At 37.5% G+C, this 19,770-nt stretch overlaps 1 protein-coding gene across 1 annotated transcript in view; it reads right to left on the bottom strand.

The window, feature by feature from the left end:
- KCNMB4 (potassium calcium-activated channel subfamily M regulatory beta subunit 4) overlaps positions 1 to 19,097 on the bottom strand; it is a 33,730-nt gene extending 14,633 nt beyond the window's left edge. Inside the window, exons 1-2 of the mRNA XM_053464450.1 lie at positions 18,595 to 19,097; positions 3,585 to 3,712 (exon numbers count right to left, since the gene is read on the bottom strand). Of these exons, the coding sequence (XP_053320425.1) occupies positions 3,585 to 3,712; positions 18,595 to 18,930 (464 nt within the window). The 5' untranslated portion in view covers positions 18,931 to 19,097. The remainder of the gene's footprint in view (positions 1 to 3,584; positions 3,713 to 18,594) is intronic.
- Positions 19,098 to 19,770: the final 673 nt, after the last annotated feature.

The raw sequence follows: 19,770 nt of genomic DNA, 5'->3' as shown, positions 1-19,770 counted from the left end.
AATCAATGGAAAATCAGTTTGCAGATTTGAATGTTTTGAGTTTATAGACATCTTAAAACCTACTGTTTTTATTTTGTGGCGTAAGATCAAAATCCAGATAAACGTGTATTCAATGTGATTGTATAACATTGTGCCTGTAGTAAAGTCCATTAAACTGTAGTGTAACATTTATTACATTCTTAGGGTTTACGGAAACTATAAAAAATGCAAATGCCTCCTAGTGCATCCATATCATTATTTTAAAAAGTAAAGATATGCTAAGTCTGTACATCCAGAAACGTATAATTTACAGATGACAGGTTTAACCAGAGGACTGCGGTACTAGACTCACTAAGCAGATTAAAGCAAGAGGGTAAGGTGTTCTACAGATCATATTACTTTGTGTAATAACTCTGGGGTTCTCACTGTATCTTTATGTATCATAAGTTGACCCAACTGTACCATAAAACAAAAAAAACATTAACTATAGCCGTTAAAACAATAGCTTTCACTGAGAGGTATCATCGATTAATGTTTAAATTAATTTGTTGATTGCTTGCAGTAAATACTGTTTTTGTAATGTATAAAATGTATAAAAATGCAATAACTCACTTAGTAATTATGAAAGCATCTTGAACCCCCTGCAATGCTTGGGCAGGGAAGCAGAGCAAATGCATACATGGGATTCTAATGAATCGTTTTATACAGTTTCATGAGAAAAGGTGACACTAAGGTATCATATTCATTAATGCGCACTCAATTGCTGGAGTATCCCTTTAAATGTAAAGAAAGCCCCATTTATACAGATAGTTTCAGCCGAGCCAGTGACACCACTGGGGTTTTACGTATGGAAAGTGGGTCCTCTGTACACTCAAAAACTTGTTACTCAGACCTATCCTTTTAAACATGTGAAACACAAAATGTTGTTTTTTTCCCTTTCAAAATGATGCTAGACTTAGACACTAATTATATGGGGTCTTTGCCTGACCCAGCAAGGTAAATCAATACTCATCTTTACCAAGCCAATTGTTATCCTTTCTGTACTTTCTGTGCATCTCTTGTAGAGTAAAATAACCACCTATTTTTTAGAGTGATTACAGTAGTAAATTTGTCCAGAACAATCCATTAAAGCTCTTACGGTTGGTTTGCCAAACAGTTATAGAGCTGCTGTCTGTGTACACAGATGATTTCTAATTGCCTATTGGAAATAGGAACATAACACTGGGGTATTTGTCCCTCAAGCAGTAGTTTAGGCAGCTAGAACTCTAACAGGTATATTTTTATTGGATCCTCATCTGTATTATGTTAATTTTTTTTTTTTTATTTTTTTTTTACATAGAACCTCATGTGAAAGAACCTATTATTAGTCATCAGCATGCTGAAACCAAATATGTATTAATCAGGGGCGTAACTAGAAAGCACAGGGCCCTGGTGCAAAAATTGCCCCAGGGCCCCCCAACTTCAACAGCTAGTCTATGCCATCATTGCCCCAAACAACTTGTCTCTGCCTTCTTTGACCTTTGCATCCCCTTCCAACATACAACAAACGTAAACACACGAGTTATACACTCTTACTCATACTCACTAACACACACATGCTCACAAACAACTACACATCCCTGCTCACACACACTCAAGTACACCTCCATGCTCACACTCAAGTACACCTCCATGCTCACACTCAAGTACACCTCCATGCTCACACACAAGTACACCTCCATGCTCACACACAAGTACACATCCATGTATATATATATATATATCCATACACACACACGTATATATACATCCCACCTCCCGCCCACTCCCACTTACCTCTCACTGCTCCTGCCGCTTTCTCTCTGGCTGCTCGCACACACTGTGGGGGCAGCCTAGGTTTCACCGCGATACGCTCCTTTCTCCCCGTGCCAGTTGAAAATAGTTTAGAAAGGGCCCTTCCGACCTGGATCGCACCCCTGTAGTTACACCACTGGTGTTTATCTTTCAGTCAAAGTGTATGAAACTATTGCACAGGCATGAGAAGATAGCAAGATTTCCACAGCACTGCATCTTTTTTGCATAACAAGCTCAAGGGTAAAATCTCCTGACTAATTACAAGAAACTGATTGCACAGCCTAATGCTTAGTTATTTATTGAGCTAAGAAACAGTTTTCAACTGTTTAAAAGGAAATTGCACCCTATAGTAATATAACAAACGCTAACAGGGGCACATTATGCCCGCACTCAACGCCAATTTACTGCATATCAGCAACGTGAAATTTAGCACTATTTATCAAAGAACCAAAATACCAGTGCTCAACTCCAAAACTATAATTACTTTTATAAACAGAAAAAAGTACCTACTCAAGGTAGAAGCTGCAGATATTTAGCTGCAGCTGCCCTTCTTCTAGGTAGTCTAACTGATTAGCTGCTTCCGCCGGCCAGTCTAATTAAACCCTGCAGCGTTGGTGGAGCCAGTCTTGGAGCTGACTGGAGATAAGTATATCACATGTAGGGGGATTTTTCTGCACAGAAAATGGCTGGGGTTGGGAGGAGGTATGAATGCATACATGTGGATTCTGCAGATGCATTAAAGTGCATATAATGGCTGGAGCGTCCCTGACGGGCACTGGTGGGCTAAAAGAACCATCACTCTCACCAAGATCACTGGAGATCACAGGGCAAGCTACAGAATTTGTGATGCTTTTTCTATGTTGAATCCCCATGACATGATTTAGTATTGAGTATTTCTCTGCCAGCAGTTGGCAGCACACTTCATCCTGTACATGTACTTGAACCCTGTAAACCGGAAAGTAGAGGTCACTCCCTAGATGAAGAGCCAGTTAAAGTAATATAGTATACGACATAGAATTTAACTGCCTAACCATGGATTTCATTCAGCTTTACAACATTGTTTCATTGTTTTAACCTCCAGCATTTTTCGCTGATTTCATGGATCTCATTTTAAAATTAAAGAAACAAAACACATCTATTCAGTTTTCAATATTCACAATGTCTTGATGACTAATTTAAAGCCTTTACATTATCTATGCAAATATTGTAGCCATATAAATTGAATAAAACCATGCCTGCCAACTCACAAAATCATTAGAGAACTAAGTTTAAACATTGGGTGAAGTGAATGCCCACAGAATAAACTGCACCATAAAATATACCCATAACCACTGAATAAAATGTAACCATTATATGCAGGTTTTACATCAAAAAAATGTTTTAGATGAGAGGTCCACTTACCGTACTTGTTAACAATTGCTAAACAACATAGGCAAAGCATGACTGATCTTCATGTACAGACCAGGCTATAAAGTTTTCCCTGAATAAATAAATGGCAGTTCACAGCTTGTCTTAGTCGGTGTGTTTATACTTAAGATCAGGTACAATCTTGAACCCCAGGAGGTTTGTGGAGTAAATAATATTACCCTCACCCTAAACAGACTTTCAATAACACGTGTGCCACGTATGCAGGATTACCAGGCATGGTTCATGCTTGGTGTGGTCAGTTGAATGGTTTCCACAGAAGGCTACTGAAAAGTAGTTTTTCTTCATTAGAGTAAAACATCTAGTAATATCGCAATCGAGTTCATAAAAGTATCGCAACAGTTTACCTTCTGTGTTGATTAAAGTAACAGGTGAACGGCTGAAATCCAATTTCATTACTCCAGTACTCCTGCCAGTGCAGAACATTGTCAGAATTCTTCTGGTTTTCTCTCTCGCATGGAGGAATGTACGAACACTGTTGAGATGAATTTAAGAAACAGGAAATTAGTTTTCCATTGTGCATTGAGTTCATGCTGAAGAGAGAATAGAAAACAGAGATCATTCCTGAGAAAACGCAGAACAAAACCTTCTGGTCCCCACAAATGTTATATATTAAGTTGAGTAATAATATATATATATATATATATATATACGGTATATATTTAAACACACAATCTCCGCCATTCTAGCAAAAATGATTGAATGTTCATCACTAAGCCATCCTCTGAATTTGTTGTTTTTAGATGAATTTCACAGATGGCTGCTGATGATGATAACTCATGCTACTCAACTACCAACCCATAAGAGATACAGACCTAAACAATGTCTGAAAAAAATGTTGGGGTGTATGAACATTAAAAACATTAAAAAACAACATTTAAAAAAATATTAAAGCAAAATGCAATTTTCACATTAACTCGTTTTTTTAAATGAATGAAAATTATATTTCATTAAGGGAAAAGTCCTAGACATACTAGGATACGTTTTTCAATAGTTGGGTGATGGTTTTATATATATATTATCTATACACTATATAGTATTTAGGTGGTTCATAGATTTGAAGGAATATGAATAACTAAAAAAAGTCTGCAACAAAAATATTTAATTAAACAATTCTAATTAATCAGTTCTTTCCTCTTTTAGTAAAAGTAGGTGTTTCTCCAAATACTGGAACTGTAATCTGCAATTTCCTGCTGAACTAAGACTGTTTCTCTGTGTTAAAGCCAACATTACTTGTCCTTGGTAGCAAAAATATGAAGTACACTTTCCCTCCCAAAAAAGTGTTTAAAATCATGTTTGCAAGTACTTTATGATGAGCAGGTGAATTTTGACTTGTGCTACACTACATTTTGACTGATTTCTGAGTCCAACGTATTGCATCTTCTGACCTGGGACATTTCAGCAAAAGCTGTGCTGAATTTGTGCTTGGTAATTGACCCCTTGAATAGCTGATAACTGAGAAAAAAATAGTAGATATTTCTAGGTCTGAATATAAAAGCAATTCAGTATATGGGGGAAAAAAAATTCTTTTGTAATTTCTTTCCACAGTCCAAATAATGTGTAAGCGATATGAGCCATTGACAGCATCATATATATTTTCCATTCAGCCCGGGCTACAAAGATGGCAGTTCCCATGTGCCACACCTCACCCACTATTATTCTTACTACTGCAGAGAAGAAGGGAATCACTAAAGTATTAGCAGTAGTCTGTTGGTAAGCCTCATACACGGTCAGTTCCAATGAACGAGGCCCCACTAGCCAAAAGAGCACCACCACTGAATCACGCCAATCTTCTTGTGAAGATTCCAGTTCACCCAAATCACAAGATTAGTACCGCTGCTGAAGGTTCATTTTGTTTCTACCTCTAGTATTTCTATGAACATTTAGTCAGACTTGCCATGTTTCATGAGTAAATATCACTTCTATGAAGGGAATGGTTAAAAATCTCCAATATCATAAGGCAATCAAAAATCATCACTCAAAAAGCACAAAAAACAAGCAATATCTTCTCCGTCTTGTGGACCTACATAGGAATCAGTTCCTCGATGCGTCAAAATCCAACATCATGGTGGATGAGGGATGGATTTGGGAGATGATTAGCTGGAAATATGGTTGTGATGATTCTATTGTTAAGTATTGAAAAAACTTACAGTATTATCAATTTGTAGCATTGTAGGAAGGCAGAGTTTTCTTTACAATGTAAACAAATATTGACTTTTTCATATATTTCAATATTTAATATCATAGCAACCCTTTCATATTGTTCAATTTTGTTCCCCCTTTATGAAAATGTGAGTAAGGAAACCTTGCAGACACACGTTCATGTCGTTGGGCTGTTGTTTTGGAATAGTCAGGGGGGACAAAAGGGACAGTCTTTACTTTCTGTTTCCTACTTGGTGTATCAAACCAGTTAAATGGTAATTCTTCTCCTCTCTGCAATATTTAGTAATATTTTAAAGCTGTTCATAGGTAAACTTACTGCTGAGATCAGAATATCCACGCAGCCTTGGCATGCTGTCTCTACGGTAAAGCTTTACGCCCCTTCTTTTAGGGTTTCTTTCTAAAACTCATTATGCGCAAGTTAACTTCATAACGTTTCTGAAGTTTTTGGACTAAACTGAGCTGTCCAGATGTGAAATCAGGACACAAGCCAGATTACCCACTGCCAGATGTAAAAACATAATACTTTGCTCTGCTAAATGCAATGGGTATGCAAATGAAGCATAGAGGCATAACAGACATAATAATGCTGATCCAGAGGAGCTTGTATGAGTGAATTCGAGTACAAGAGTGTGATGGAGTAAATGATTCTGAATAAACTGGATGGGTTATTTACAAACGTCTTAAAAAAAAAACTATAAAAAAGCAAAATCTGGTTTTCTTTATAATATATGCATACAAAGGTTGAGTCTATATAGTTTATCACTATACCAGAAGTGGATCCAGCCCCACCCGCATACTAAAATGGACAATGTTACACTAAAATATCACAAAAAAACTATAAAAGAAATTACAGTTTTCTATACATAGTCTGCAATAGAATTATTGAGCCTGATACTTCACTGATTCACTAACAGGTTTCTTCTATTCAAGACCTCCTGTTATTTACTGCTGTGTCATGTATTCTCCAGGTCACTTGGAAGATTGTCAAAACGAAATTATGGTCCGTGGTACTGTGCTAAAGGAAGCCTAAAAGAACGTACAACTGCAGTACACTGCTCTCATTAACCAAGGGTTCAACCATCAACAAAAAGTACATGATATAAAAATACTAATAGTTCCTTGCAGCATGCTTACACCTGTTTGGTAGGCCTCGTATTACACATTTGTATTATTTGAGCCTGTGACTAGCTTAGCGCACCGACATTTTCTCTTTTCCCAGTTTGCACATATTTGAGGTTGTTGGCTCCTCATCAGTCTGGTTGCAGCTTGCTGTCCAGGGGTTAATGGGGAGGAGGTTTAATTGCACCTCCCCCAACACATTAATAAGGTTTTGGTAGCAGTATAAACTGCTTTGTGTGCCCACTATGTAGGAGGTGAGAGTAGGTTTTCACCCTATTGAGAGTGTGCCTTGACGTGGCGGGTGAGCTTAATTATGCTTTGGCCAATTCATATAACCAAAACCTCTCATTTATATTATGTTTATATATTTGTTGCCAACTTTATTAGGGTAAGAAGCGCAGACAGTTTTTGTTTCTTGTAAAAATACTAATTAGAATATCCTCTACGTTGGTTTGTATTATCTCAATATATTTTGTTATCACCCCTTGAACAGTGTTCTTTTGGAACATCTTTAGTGACTTTAATTTATACCATTAAGCATCACTTATTATCCATTTAAAGACTATAAACAATAAAGAATCAGAACACTGTTGTAAAACAGTCAGGAATTTATGTGACACACTTAGGCAAAGGGTACTAGAATTTGGACGGGAGTATTGAACACAGGGAGGCTATGTAGAAAGTAAGCACTGTTTCAACACCTGGGGTCTCTGTCAAGCCTGACAATAAAAGGTCACATTTTTTATAATCCACCATCTCAGTGAAAATTCTGACCTTTTATTTTGTCATTCAGTATAAAGTAAGCAATTTGTTGACCCGCAGGGATGCTGTCATTCTTTAGGAAAAAAAAAAAAAAGCTGGCAACGTTGGGGGCCTAAGTGGCTTTCCCAAGCTCCATAAAGTTTGACAAGACCCTCGGGTTTAAAACGTTGCCAGCATTTCACTCGATGGCACAACAAAATGTCATCGTTTTCTACAGAGATACAAAATGTTATTGCAAAGTCCTTTCCTGTGTCTACATATTTTGAAGTCAAAAAAGAATCTGTTGCTCAATGCCCCAGTCCTGATATTCTTAGCTGGGTGCAAAAATCACAGAAAGATGGTACATGAAAAGAGCAGCCATGGACAAAAGTAGTATATTTATTGAACACAAATGGGTTAACAAACTTTGATGTGTTTCACTACTGTGATATCCATTGCGGTTTATTGTACAGTATTGAAACATAGTGTGCCTTAGATCATAACATAGCATACAATAGATCTTTTGGGGGGAAATGTGGGTTTTAGCACAAAAACAATTTACGGAAAAAGAAAATATATTAAAAAAAAAAAAAAAGACATTTATTAAAAAATAAATGTAGAAGATTATGGTCCCACTGATTTGTGTACATGTTGTTTGGCATTAAAGCAGGATGAATGGATTTTACAGGTAAAGAACTAATGAGAGGTATAACCTGCAGGAACTGCATGAGCTCTTAAAAACGGAAAAATCTTTAATGTTCACAAGCATGTTTCAAGCTTCACTTTGTCTACGCAACCCTTGTCAGATCTTCCTCTGCAAAATCCTCTGTATTGATCTCCTGCATTTTATAAAATATAACCTACAGTGGTTGAGACAGCTTTTTGCAATTAAAAAAAAAAATGTTCTTTGGTCTCTGTTTCTACTCGCATTTTCAAAGAACCATTTTTTGGATTGCTGACTTATTTTTATATAAACAGAATCCACTTCCTTTTGTCCTTTTAACTCTTAAAACGGACAGTAGTCTGCTTGGTTAAATATGCAGAGGGCCGCACACTGGGCAAGTTAATTAGGTTCTAGTTATTTACTCAAAAACAACTTAGATTATCAAATGTGGATAAATTAATAAGGTCTGCTTATAAAGATATGGACCTGGGGGTACAGCATTTGGCAGAATGAATTACCTGTATGTTTAATGACTATCATGGTTCTAGAAACCGAATTATTCTGCTTTTAAAGAAAAGATTTATATACATATTTGTGAACTATATTATTAGCGTTGATTTTTGCATTGACTATTGTCCTCCAAATGGTTTTCAGAGTGACATTGTATTTGAATAATCTACTCTGAATTAACTAATGGTCCAATAAACGCCGACAGTCATACCCAAGCAAGCGGTATGATGGTTGCAGAGATCAGAACACGAACAAATACTATCGCTTGAGAAAACCCAAAAAGCCTACGGCTTGACAAACAGCCTTACCGAAATACATATTCCTACCTAAACATACGGGTTGGCCTCATTTGGTAGTCTTGAACACAGACCATCCTACAGAAGATTAAGCATTATGTTCTTCTTACAGTAATTAAAGATGTTGTTCCACTTAGAACACTAATTTAACTCCATTATCTAGTATGCTGAGCATATAAACTTTAGTAGCAAATAAACTTTAGATGAAACGTATCCGTCAAACGTAGCAAATACAATCATCTTTGAATAACCCGTACTTATATTATTTCCTCTGAAGGTTTAATCACATTAAAAAAAAAACACTGTTTCTATGGCAACAATGCATCAGTGTCTGCTTTTGTGTCTCAGGACAATTAAGTATTCCTGGCAAAAAAAATTATGAATGAGGTCAAATTTTACATGATTAAAGAATTATATTTATCAAAAAAGGTCTATGTATTCAACAGTGATTTTTTTTCTATTGCTGCATTTAGTTATGTGTTAAACTCTTCAGAGAAGGTGGATGATGGCTACTTTTTCCTAACATCCTCTTTCTCTATCTTTAATTAAATATCAACTCCGTCATACATGTTATACTAACATATCTTGTTGCATAAACCAGTGAGCAGTGTTAAATCCTGGACTGGCATTCATACTAGTACTTGGTTACATGAATAGACCATTTGGTTCCCACACTAGGCTATACACAACCCTGTTCAAAACAAAGATTAAAAGAAAAAATACAAATCATTTTAACCATATAATTTAACTTCTAAAATGTAAAATAATTATGTTGTTTGTGAAGTCTAGCTTATCCTGCATGAGTTCCAAAGCCCTTTTTATTTTCCAATCACCAGAATGATATTGGAAAGAATGCTGACAAACTGCCTTATACATAATTTAATATTAGAGTAAGTACATATTTGTAAATGGCCCAAAAAATCAGGTTATATATTGTGTTATTAACAAGGTAAATGAAGTAATACACTAACTAAAAAGAAAATGCACAAACCTTGGCTTAAAGTTTAACAAACACATAATAAGCTGCCAGCCCTGAGCGTGGAACTCAAGGAATTGATTTCGTAAGAGATTCAATTCGGTAGCCGGCAAACATCAAGAATATCCAAAGGAGACGATTCTTGGGTATATTTCCAAAAAACATTGCACTTAGTTACCTAAATCATAGCATGCGCAGTTCTAGTCTTTGCTTGGTGAGTATCACAATGATCCACAGCAATACAACTGCAAGAAATAGAATATCTGGTGTTCAGAAACAAAATAGATATTTCTACGTTGGGATATAAAAATGTCCTATCCCTTATTCAGTAATCAGTACAGTTTAACCCCTTAAGGACAATAGGGGTTTTTACTCGTAGTATATTGTGGGACAATGGCTCTTTTAACGTTTTTCAGTGTTACTGTTTAGATGTAATTTTCTTCTTTCTCATTTCATGCTCCCACACATATTATATATTGTTTTTTCCAGGACAAACAGGGCTTTCTTTAGATACCATTCATTTTATCATATCATCTAATTTACTATTAAAAAAAATGATAAAATATGGGGATTTTTTGTTAAAAAATTACTTTTTCTCACTTTTTAAACAGAAAACTTTTACTTATCTGCAAAAACGAATGAAAAAAACCTGCTAAATAGATTCTACTATTTGTCCTGAGTTTAGAAATACCCAATGTTTTTATGTTTTTTTGCTTTTTTCTGCACGTTATGGGGCAATAAGTACAGGTAGCGTTTTGCCATTTCAAAACCATTTTTTCCAAATCTGGTAATTCTTCCCCCCATGTGCCATTTCGGGTATCTTTGAAGCCGGATAATGCAATTTACCCCATCAAGTCATATATTTTTAAAAACTAGACACCCCAAGGCAACTGAAATGCTGGTATTTTAACCCTTTCCATGCACTAATTTTACCACCACCCTTAGTGAAACTTTATGGTAGTAATTTTTTTTTTGTATTTTTTTCACACGTGTTGTACTTCAGGTATAAATTTATCGCTCCTGGTGTATGTCCGTGTCAAACAACACCCCAATATGTGTTCAGTAACATCTCCTGAGCGCAGCAATACCCCCCATGCATGGGTTTGTAGGGTTATTTGGGAGGTAAAATGCCGCCTTTGTGAGGTGTGTATTTTTTGCCATTTAGACATCTGCCCCATGTCCCATATTTGGGACATCTTTGAACCCGGCCAATTCAATTTACCCCATCAAATCATATATTTTTTAATACTAGACACCCTATGGGCATTTGTAATGCCAATATTTTAACTCTTTCCATGCTGGAATTTTTGTAAAGATAAAGAATTTTAGGACTTGCTTATTAAAAACTTTTTTTTTTTTTTTTTTTTGGTGACAGTGGGGATTTTTACATGTTACCATATTTTTTTAATTTTTTTTTAAACATTTTTGACCAATTTTTTTTTTTTTTTTTATTACTAATCACTCTCAATAGTGAGCTGGGCTCCATTGACCTTGCATGGTTGGATGCAGTACCTGCATTCAACCTGCAGGAGGAGCTCGAGAGTTCTCAAGAGGGTCTGGATAGACCCTCTGTGAACTAAGATCTATTGTTAATGCCATCCTGTGAATGACGGCAACGTCATTCACAGGATGGCACTTGTGGTTGCTCCTCGGAGCAATCACAAGGTGATCGGGGGTCGGGGGGTAGTGTTGCTGACATGCCTCGATACTGAGGCATGTCAGCAACACAGTTTATGCTTAGGAAGCGATTCCGATCGCTTCCTAAGCAGTTTTAGCCAGGCGCCGCCGCGATCTTTGATGATCGGTGCGGCGGCGGCCATTTTTCTTCCGGGGAGGGCTGCCAAGGGCTGCCCTCCCCGGATCCACGGTCAGCCTCACTTGTGAGGCTTCCGTGGATGCTGCAAAGCCGCCGATCGCGGCGAAAACGCAGCTATTTAACGGCAGCCCGTACATGTACGGGCATTGTCGTTAACCCGTTGCACGGCAACCCCGTACATGTACGGGGATTGTCGTTAAGGGGTTAATGTCTCGCTTTCCATTGGAATGCCATACCTGGAAAGCTTTAATTGTGAGTTCTTAGCTCTCATATGCCATTGTCATATGTCTTAAGGGCAAAAAAAAAAAAAAAAACACACACACATACAGCCTAAAGCATACTTCCCAAGTGTCCATCTTCGGCAGGGACAGTCTCCCTTTGGGATCTAAAACTGCCCCACTTCACCTCATTTCCCACCTTATTATGACCTCAGAATGTTTGGTGGTCATGAATGTTTGTGTTCTATAGTCTTAATAATCTGTTTATAAACAATATAGAATTTGTTTATAAACAGAATTGTGTACCAAAAACACATTAATGGTCTTCTAAAGTGTAAAGCCTAGGTTCCCCTGTTATACCTATAATCAGGAGTATAACCGCGAGTCTAATTCTCAGCACTAGTATGCACCACAAAATAAACCTTTGTATACCTTAGTGAGGACTTTGTATGCATCATAAGGATGATGCATACATTCCCAATATTTGTGGTTGTAGTTATCTTTCATAAGTTTACAGGTTTGTCATTGCAGACACTTCTACCACACCTAAGGAGGACTGCTTGCGATGTAAACTTCCATAAATACATTTGGACTATATATGTTAAAAACACTGTTATTGTTTTAACTATTATAATGGGAATTAATATTAGCCTCTTCCATATCATCAACCAAATGTGGGTAAAACCATCTTTGAATCAGCACTTAAACCCTTTCTTTAACATTAAAACTACAGATGGTTCTAACAGAACAAAAATCACTATAAAATCCAGAGAAATGAAAGGGTCAGGGGGTAGTTTATAAAGAACAGAACAAGCGATAATGTCCATAAGGTGTGATGGCAATGATATCATATCCTTTCCGGTAAAGCTTATCCACTTACATGATACCACTCTACTCTAGGACAACATTGTGACCGCAATGACAGACCTCGGGAGGCACAGAGATGATGGGATCTGGTTACAAGTAAATCACCAGGCTGCAAACTGGTATAACATTTCACAAAGAGATTTACAGGAACAAGATTTTATCATAAACCATACTGCCTGGCATTCCGTATGCATGACAGAATTCCCCAAAAGAAAAGGCTTTCTATTCTATCAGTTTTGCTTTCTTAAACCATTGATTTAGTAGTATTTAGTCCATGCAATGCAACCTAGATGAAACACTATGTATTTAGTTTAGGCTGCTTTGTGAACAAGCCCGAGGTGTAAAACGCAATGAATTTTGTTTCCTGTCCTTTCATTTCATAAGGAATTTGGAGGGCTTTTTCAATTCAGAAACTAAATTTCTTGACACTCACCCTCATTCACTTTCTCTATCCCTGCTTTTATTATTATTATCTTTTATTTATTTAGCACCAACAATTTACGCAGTGCTTAATACAATACATATATTCAAGGGGTATGACAAGCCGAGAATTGACAGACTAAGAAACTGATACATTAGGTGGAGAAAGGCCTGCTCGCAAGCTTACAATCTCTTTTTCTTCTCTGCTTCTGTGTTTCTTCTGTCTTCTTTCTTGGTCAGCTTCTCCCTGCTGCATTATCAAGGCCTCGAGGAGAACTTGATGAACATTGCAGGTACTGAATGTTGCAAGTTTCAAGCTGTTGAAACCATTTTGCACTCTCATGATTTCGGACATACCACGTACATGTGGTATCTCTTAACGGGGAAAGTAGAAATTTGATTATTTGAGTTTTCTTTCCTGAGAAAGAAAAATTGTGAAAAAGTTGGGGAAAAAAAAACCTCATTGTGTGTTCCCGTTAGCTTCCAGGGGGAAACATTTGGCCAGACCTCAGGCAATCAAAGGGTTAAGGTACCCAAGACAGAAAGTTATTTCATCCAGATATGCTATCCATGAAAGGAGTTTAGCATCAAAATGAACTAATTTTAATTTGAAAAATGACCACAAGAACTAGATTTATTTTTAAATTCTCAAGCGATCCTGTTTTACATAATGTTACATTTGTATCATTCGTTTTATTGGCAAATTTGAATTTAGTTTACTGCAATGCAGCTCATTTCTATTTTAGCAAAATAACAAAAAAAACTTCAATTCTTCCTTTGTCATCCTAATTTGAGCTAAATCATGATAAAGATAAATCATGTCAGAAGTTTTTCCACCTTTAATGTGACCTATAACGTGAACAGTTCAATTGCAAAACAAACTGAAAAAAACTCACAATAAACTAGTTGCATAAGTGTGCACACCCTCTTATAACTGGGGGTGTGGCTGTGTTCAGAATTAACCAATCACATTCACACTCATGTTAAACACAAGTCGTTACACACCTGCCATCATTTAAAGTGACTGATTAATCACAAATAAAGTTCAGCTATTCTAGTAGGATTTACCTGACATTTGCTTAGTTGCATCTCAGAGCAAAAGCCATGGTCCGCAGAGAGCTTCCAAAGCATCAGAGGGATCTCATTGTTGAAAGATATCAGTCAGGAGAAGGGTACAAAAGAATTTCCAAAGCATTAGATATACCATGGAACACAGTGAAAAAGTCATCATTAAGTGGAGAAAATATGACACAACAGAGACATTATCAAGAATTGGACGTCCCTCCACAAAAAGAAGAAAACTGGTCAGGGAGGCTTACAAGAGGCCTACTGCAACATTAGAGGAATTGCAGGAATGTCAAGATGGAACCCTTTTCTTACAAAGAAAAACGTCCATGCCCGGCTGAAGTTTGCAAAAACAAACATCAAGTCCCCCAAAAGCACCTGGGAAAATGTGTTATGGTTTTTAGAACAACAACGACCCAAAGCACACATCCAAAGACACAAAAGCATGCTTCGCCAGAAGAAGATTAATGTTTTTGGAATGGCCCAGCCAGAGCCCAGACCTGAATCCAATTGAACAACTGTGGGGTGATCTGAAGAGGGCCGTGCACAGGAGATATCCTCGCACTCTGACAGATTTGGTGCGCTTTTGCAAAGAAGAGTGGGCAAATATTGCCACGTCAAGATGTGCCATGCTAATAGACTCCTACCCAAAAAGACTGATTGCTGTAATAAAATCAAAAGGTGCTTCAACAAAGTATTAGTTTAAGGGTGTGCACACTTATGCAACCAGGTTGTTGTAAGTCTTTTCCCCCTTAAAGATTTCAGTTTGTTTTGCAATTGAATTGTTCGCGTTATAGGTCATATTAAAGGTGGAAAAGATGATTTATCTTTGTCTCATTCTTTTACATCATTTTAACGGGGGGGTGTAGACTTTTTATATCCACTGTACAGGAATACCCAATATATACTTTTCAACATCCCAATTCGCTAGAGAGACTATTATTTTTAAGATAGTGGCTTGTGGTATTTCTATTGGGCAGAGCTAATGAGTCATCAGCAGGGGCATTGCCAGGGGGCTACTGGGAATGGAGACTCTGGGGCTACAGCATATCATAGATCTACCTGTATCTGACCCCAAATGAAAGCAGAGCACTGGGTTATGATGCCATATCGAGGTGCTCAGGACCAGTGGTTTATGTAGGGGGGAGGTTCGCCCTGGTTGCCACTCACCGTGTGTCCCCCGGGCCAGTCCTAAATTGTTCACAAAGGGCTGGTCCAGGCGCAGCAAGCAGGTTTTCGCCCCTAGACATCAGGTGCATCATTTAAAACAAAAAGAAAGTTCCAGAGGAGTACTTTTCTGCCACTAATTCAGTGACTTCAGGCAGCCAGTAGGGTACAAATCAGGCCATGGAGATGGAGGGCAGCTTTAGAGCAGCAACTTCTGTCTCAGGTAAGTGCTTTATTTGGGTTTGTTTTTGAAGAATTCATACTAAAGAACTCACAGAGCATGCATTCTTCTTTGATGGGACTGTCAAACAGTAAAGTGTCCTTTTAGTGTATAAGGTAATAGCCTGCTAATTTAAGTTTTATTGCTGTGAAACCAAAATCTCCCAAAAAGAAGGCCATGTAGAAGGTATGCTAGCAGCATATATTCTTGTACTAGGTGTGCTAGCACAAAGTGTCCTGCCACAGATGCCGTACCATCAGCCACTCTCATACAGGTGATCACTTACTACTACATAGTAGGCCACTGCATCACCTACCTTAACAAATCTAATTGGTTTAAACCGATCAAGAAACACAATTTTCCACTGTTACACACATTTCTTACACTGTTGCCCTGATCCCACAGAGGGACAATTAAATCATGTTGTCTGGTGTCTGGAAAAGGGGAAGCATCTGCACTTTAACATTAACTCTTGAAATGACATACTTAGAGCAACCTTGGGTGGCTGTAGAAAATCAAACCACGATCAGGTAAACTGATCATGTAGGATATGCGTATGTGTTGAGTAATTGCGTTAGAGTTTTCATGGGTTGTTACCTTACAGTAGCAGGAAACAAGAGAAAGTAACAAGTGATGTCATATCAATTTCTCTGTAATGCGGGTGATATTTTGAGATTTCAGCTAGTGTGTTATTTAACACTAGAGCACAAATTACAATACTTTAAAGACTTAATTGACATCTGATGTTGTCACCAAATATGCAAATGTGTTACTTGTGAATAGGTTCATTAAAATATATGCATATTGCAGGTCTTTGTAAGAATACATTGAGGTCATACTAACGAGTTTAACTCATTAAGTAACAAGTGTCCCTAGTAAATATGCTTTAATATGCTACAGCCCAATGCATGCTATAAGAGAAGGGATTTCACTGGGCGATGGCGGTATGGGAAAGAGGAGGAAACACAATAATGCTTGGTAAGAAAAAGCATGACATCATGGCCTAATATAATTGAGAATGTCTGGGTTCCCAAGGTCCCCAAGTTTAGAAAGAAAATCCCCCTAATCAAAGCGATTATTTGCACCATATTATAAAAGCTTACCAGTGGCGCCTAGTCGTATAAAGGTTTGACAAACAGACCTACAGCAAGCAGACTAGGCCAGCAAAAGATCGCACAGCAGTGAAAGCAGCAACTCATCAATTCCTACAGGGTTTTGGGTGATGGCTGAGATTAAAGTGCAATCATTGCTAGTATAAAACATGTATTAATATGGTTCTCCGTTCAGAGTGTATATTGAATTGGCAAATAAAGGATGATTTTTAAAAGCAGAATGTGTGCCTCACAGTGTGTATATTATTTGGGAATTAGTATATTTTGGTTTGTGGTTATACCAATTTACTTACATCCATTGTAGAGTATACCAGATTTGCACCAGGACAGGGACTACAGTATCTCAACTCGGATGAAGGAACTATTTTGCGATAGATATTAAAGTTTTAAAAAAAAATGCTATCTGGTGGATGCAAAATATTTGGGTACTTAATTGAATCATCAAGTCTGATGTCTGTATAGGTCAATGTATTTACCCAGTAAAAATGCATTGAATAACACTGTTGCCGCAAGCCACGTGAAGTACTTACATTTTCTATATTCCTTTTCTTTTTTTCATTATTCTATATATTTCTCTGCACATGATACATCAATATATTCACGTTCCCCTGTGTTGACTCTGTGTCATGTTCCTTGCTTTTTTAATTAAAAATGCACAAAACGGTGCTACAGTTTTCTGCAATATTCAATGTTTGTGACACTTTTGTGTACGTTTAATTAGTACTTAGTGGTGCATGACTTTTATGGTAAATATGCCTCTGGCTATCAATGAATGGAATAAATTGTTTAGTATGATTGTCAAAACGTTAGAACTTAACAAAATGCCATTTTTTACACACTGCAAAATGACGTAGAGTACCCAGAATTTACACAATCATTTAGGAGTACTTCTATAATTTGCATGATGAAATAATGGGGGTGAGAAAGCACATAATAAATAAAATAATAATAATTAAGAAATGTAATCTCTTAAATGATTCCTGCTATAGATAAGCTACAAAAAATACCAATAAAACCAATGCAAAAGAAGGTATTTAGAATTAGAAATACTGATGATGACAATATATACATATAGTGGGTAACTTTACACACAAGTATACTTATCATTGGATATTAATGGATGGAACATAAATATTTAGAAGTACAATTTAATTTTACAATGTATCTTTTTAAGTGGAGCCTAACATAGAGTAAATATGATCCCCTTGGCAACTGAGCTGAGCTCATAATAGTGACAATGGTGTTAATTATTTTATGAGATCTGATCAGCAGAATGCTTCTGTAAAATAAGGTTTTTTTGTATTTAACTTCTTTCAACCACCTCAAGTAACCTTTTCACTTTAGCACAAACTTAATATAATATGACAGTTTTATCCCAACCACACAAACATGCTATGATGTCATCATCCATAGATAATATAAAAAGCTATATACTTTGCTCTGTTTATCTTGATTTTTGAAGACACAACCAATGCCCATTCTAGCATTAAAGAACATTTTAACCAACATTGCAGCACAGCAGCAAAAGTAACTTACAGTTCTCCAGTGGTGGAGAGCAGGACATTATAGCGCCATACAGAAGCAAATACATTATTTAAATGTTACTTAACCTCAGTGCTGTGCTTGTGTCAACCCAGCAACAATGCTATTCCATCAATTTAGATTACTGCAATGCCATGTTAACCCTTCACCACACCAGAAAGCACAGATGAGATTACTAAGAAGACTGTTGGACAAAATGCATCAAAGGGCAATGTTTGTCATTCCAGTTTGATCAGTGTTCTCTTTAGAATAGCATAATATGAGAATATAGTCTATACCATGTAGGAGATCTCCGCTCAACCATGAATGAACTTCATTCTAAATACTTAAATGCAAAATAGCAGCCAAGAGCCACTGGATCTCTCTATATATCTACTCCGGGGAGGTCATCTATACAGTGAAAGAGTTAACTAAAAACAATAAACTCTTTAAAGGAGCACATTGAGCTCCTGAGCTTTTACCTTGGGGTTGCTGATGAGCTGTTGCTCGTCCTGGTGTAGCAGTGCCCTGGAGTTGGATTCGGAGTTATTCACATAGATCTGCAGGCAGGGGTACAGAGAGGTGCCCTTACAGTCGCTCCCGCAGGTGAAAGTGCACTCGAACGTCTCCCCGATCTGTTGCACCGACAGCACCGTGCAGTTGGCTGTCTTGCCTTGCAGATCCTGCAGAGCCGGGTTAAGCCAACAGAAGCCCAGTATAAAGAGCGACACTACCCCGGAGATGATCAGGAATAGACCCAGTCGGATGCTTTTATCCTCCGCTTCAGAGTACTCATAAGCCACTCTGATTTTAGCCATGGCTTCTGGATCGGTGTCCTCTCCGGTACATACACAACACACTTCACAAGAGCATCCTCCCCGATGTAGTTACACGGTCACGGCAAAGTGATGGAGTGAGCATCTCTGTGGAGCCGGGGCAGTCTCTTTTAGATCGCTTGCTGCACATTGTGAATCAGACTGCTTCAGTCTCGTGTATACCTCCACCCCCAGGAGAGAAAGGGAGTTCACAGCTCTCCCTCCCCACCAATGGTGATAAGTGGCTGGGATTCTGACAGCCACACGCCCCACGTGGCTAGTATGCTGCTGAACTTACTATTCTCAGAAAAACCTCCAAGCCGATCTATTAACTCTTTCAGAAAAACCCATTAGCAGAATTCGATTCTTTTTATTTTCCCTCCCCTTATTCAATAGGTTGCAAATCACTGCAGCCCAGACCTCTACCGATACAGACTTCCAAATAATATTAAGTTTGCCCCACACCACAAACTTGCTAGTTAACAGAAACATTAACTATTGCAGCACAGCCACTTGGGAGGAAATAACGTTACTCAACCCCATTGCAATATGTATCAACCTAACATGGCTTTCCATTATTTCACTGCAATGCTACATTAACCCTTTTACTCACACTTCAGATAACTGATGACTTCTTGCTACAGAGTAACTTAAGGTCCATTTATCAAGCAGTGGGGAATTATTATAGGAAATGGGATTACATGAATATCAACATTGCTTCATGTGTAACTACCAAATGTTTCTAATTCATTCAGTTGATACACGTAATATTTTAACCCCGTTACTGCCAGAAAGCTGTACAACCCATTAATAGAAAATGCAAATCATTATTCTCACAATGCA

The sequence above is a fragment of the Spea bombifrons genome, chromosome 4, assembly GCF_027358695.1.
Source record: "Spea bombifrons isolate aSpeBom1 chromosome 4, aSpeBom1.2.pri, whole genome shotgun sequence".
In the NCBI taxonomy this organism is placed as follows: Eukaryota; Metazoa; Chordata; class Amphibia; order Anura; family Pelobatidae; genus Spea; species Spea bombifrons.
Note: the sequence above shows the minus strand (reverse complement) of the source record. Positions and strands in the feature narration are given on the sequence as shown.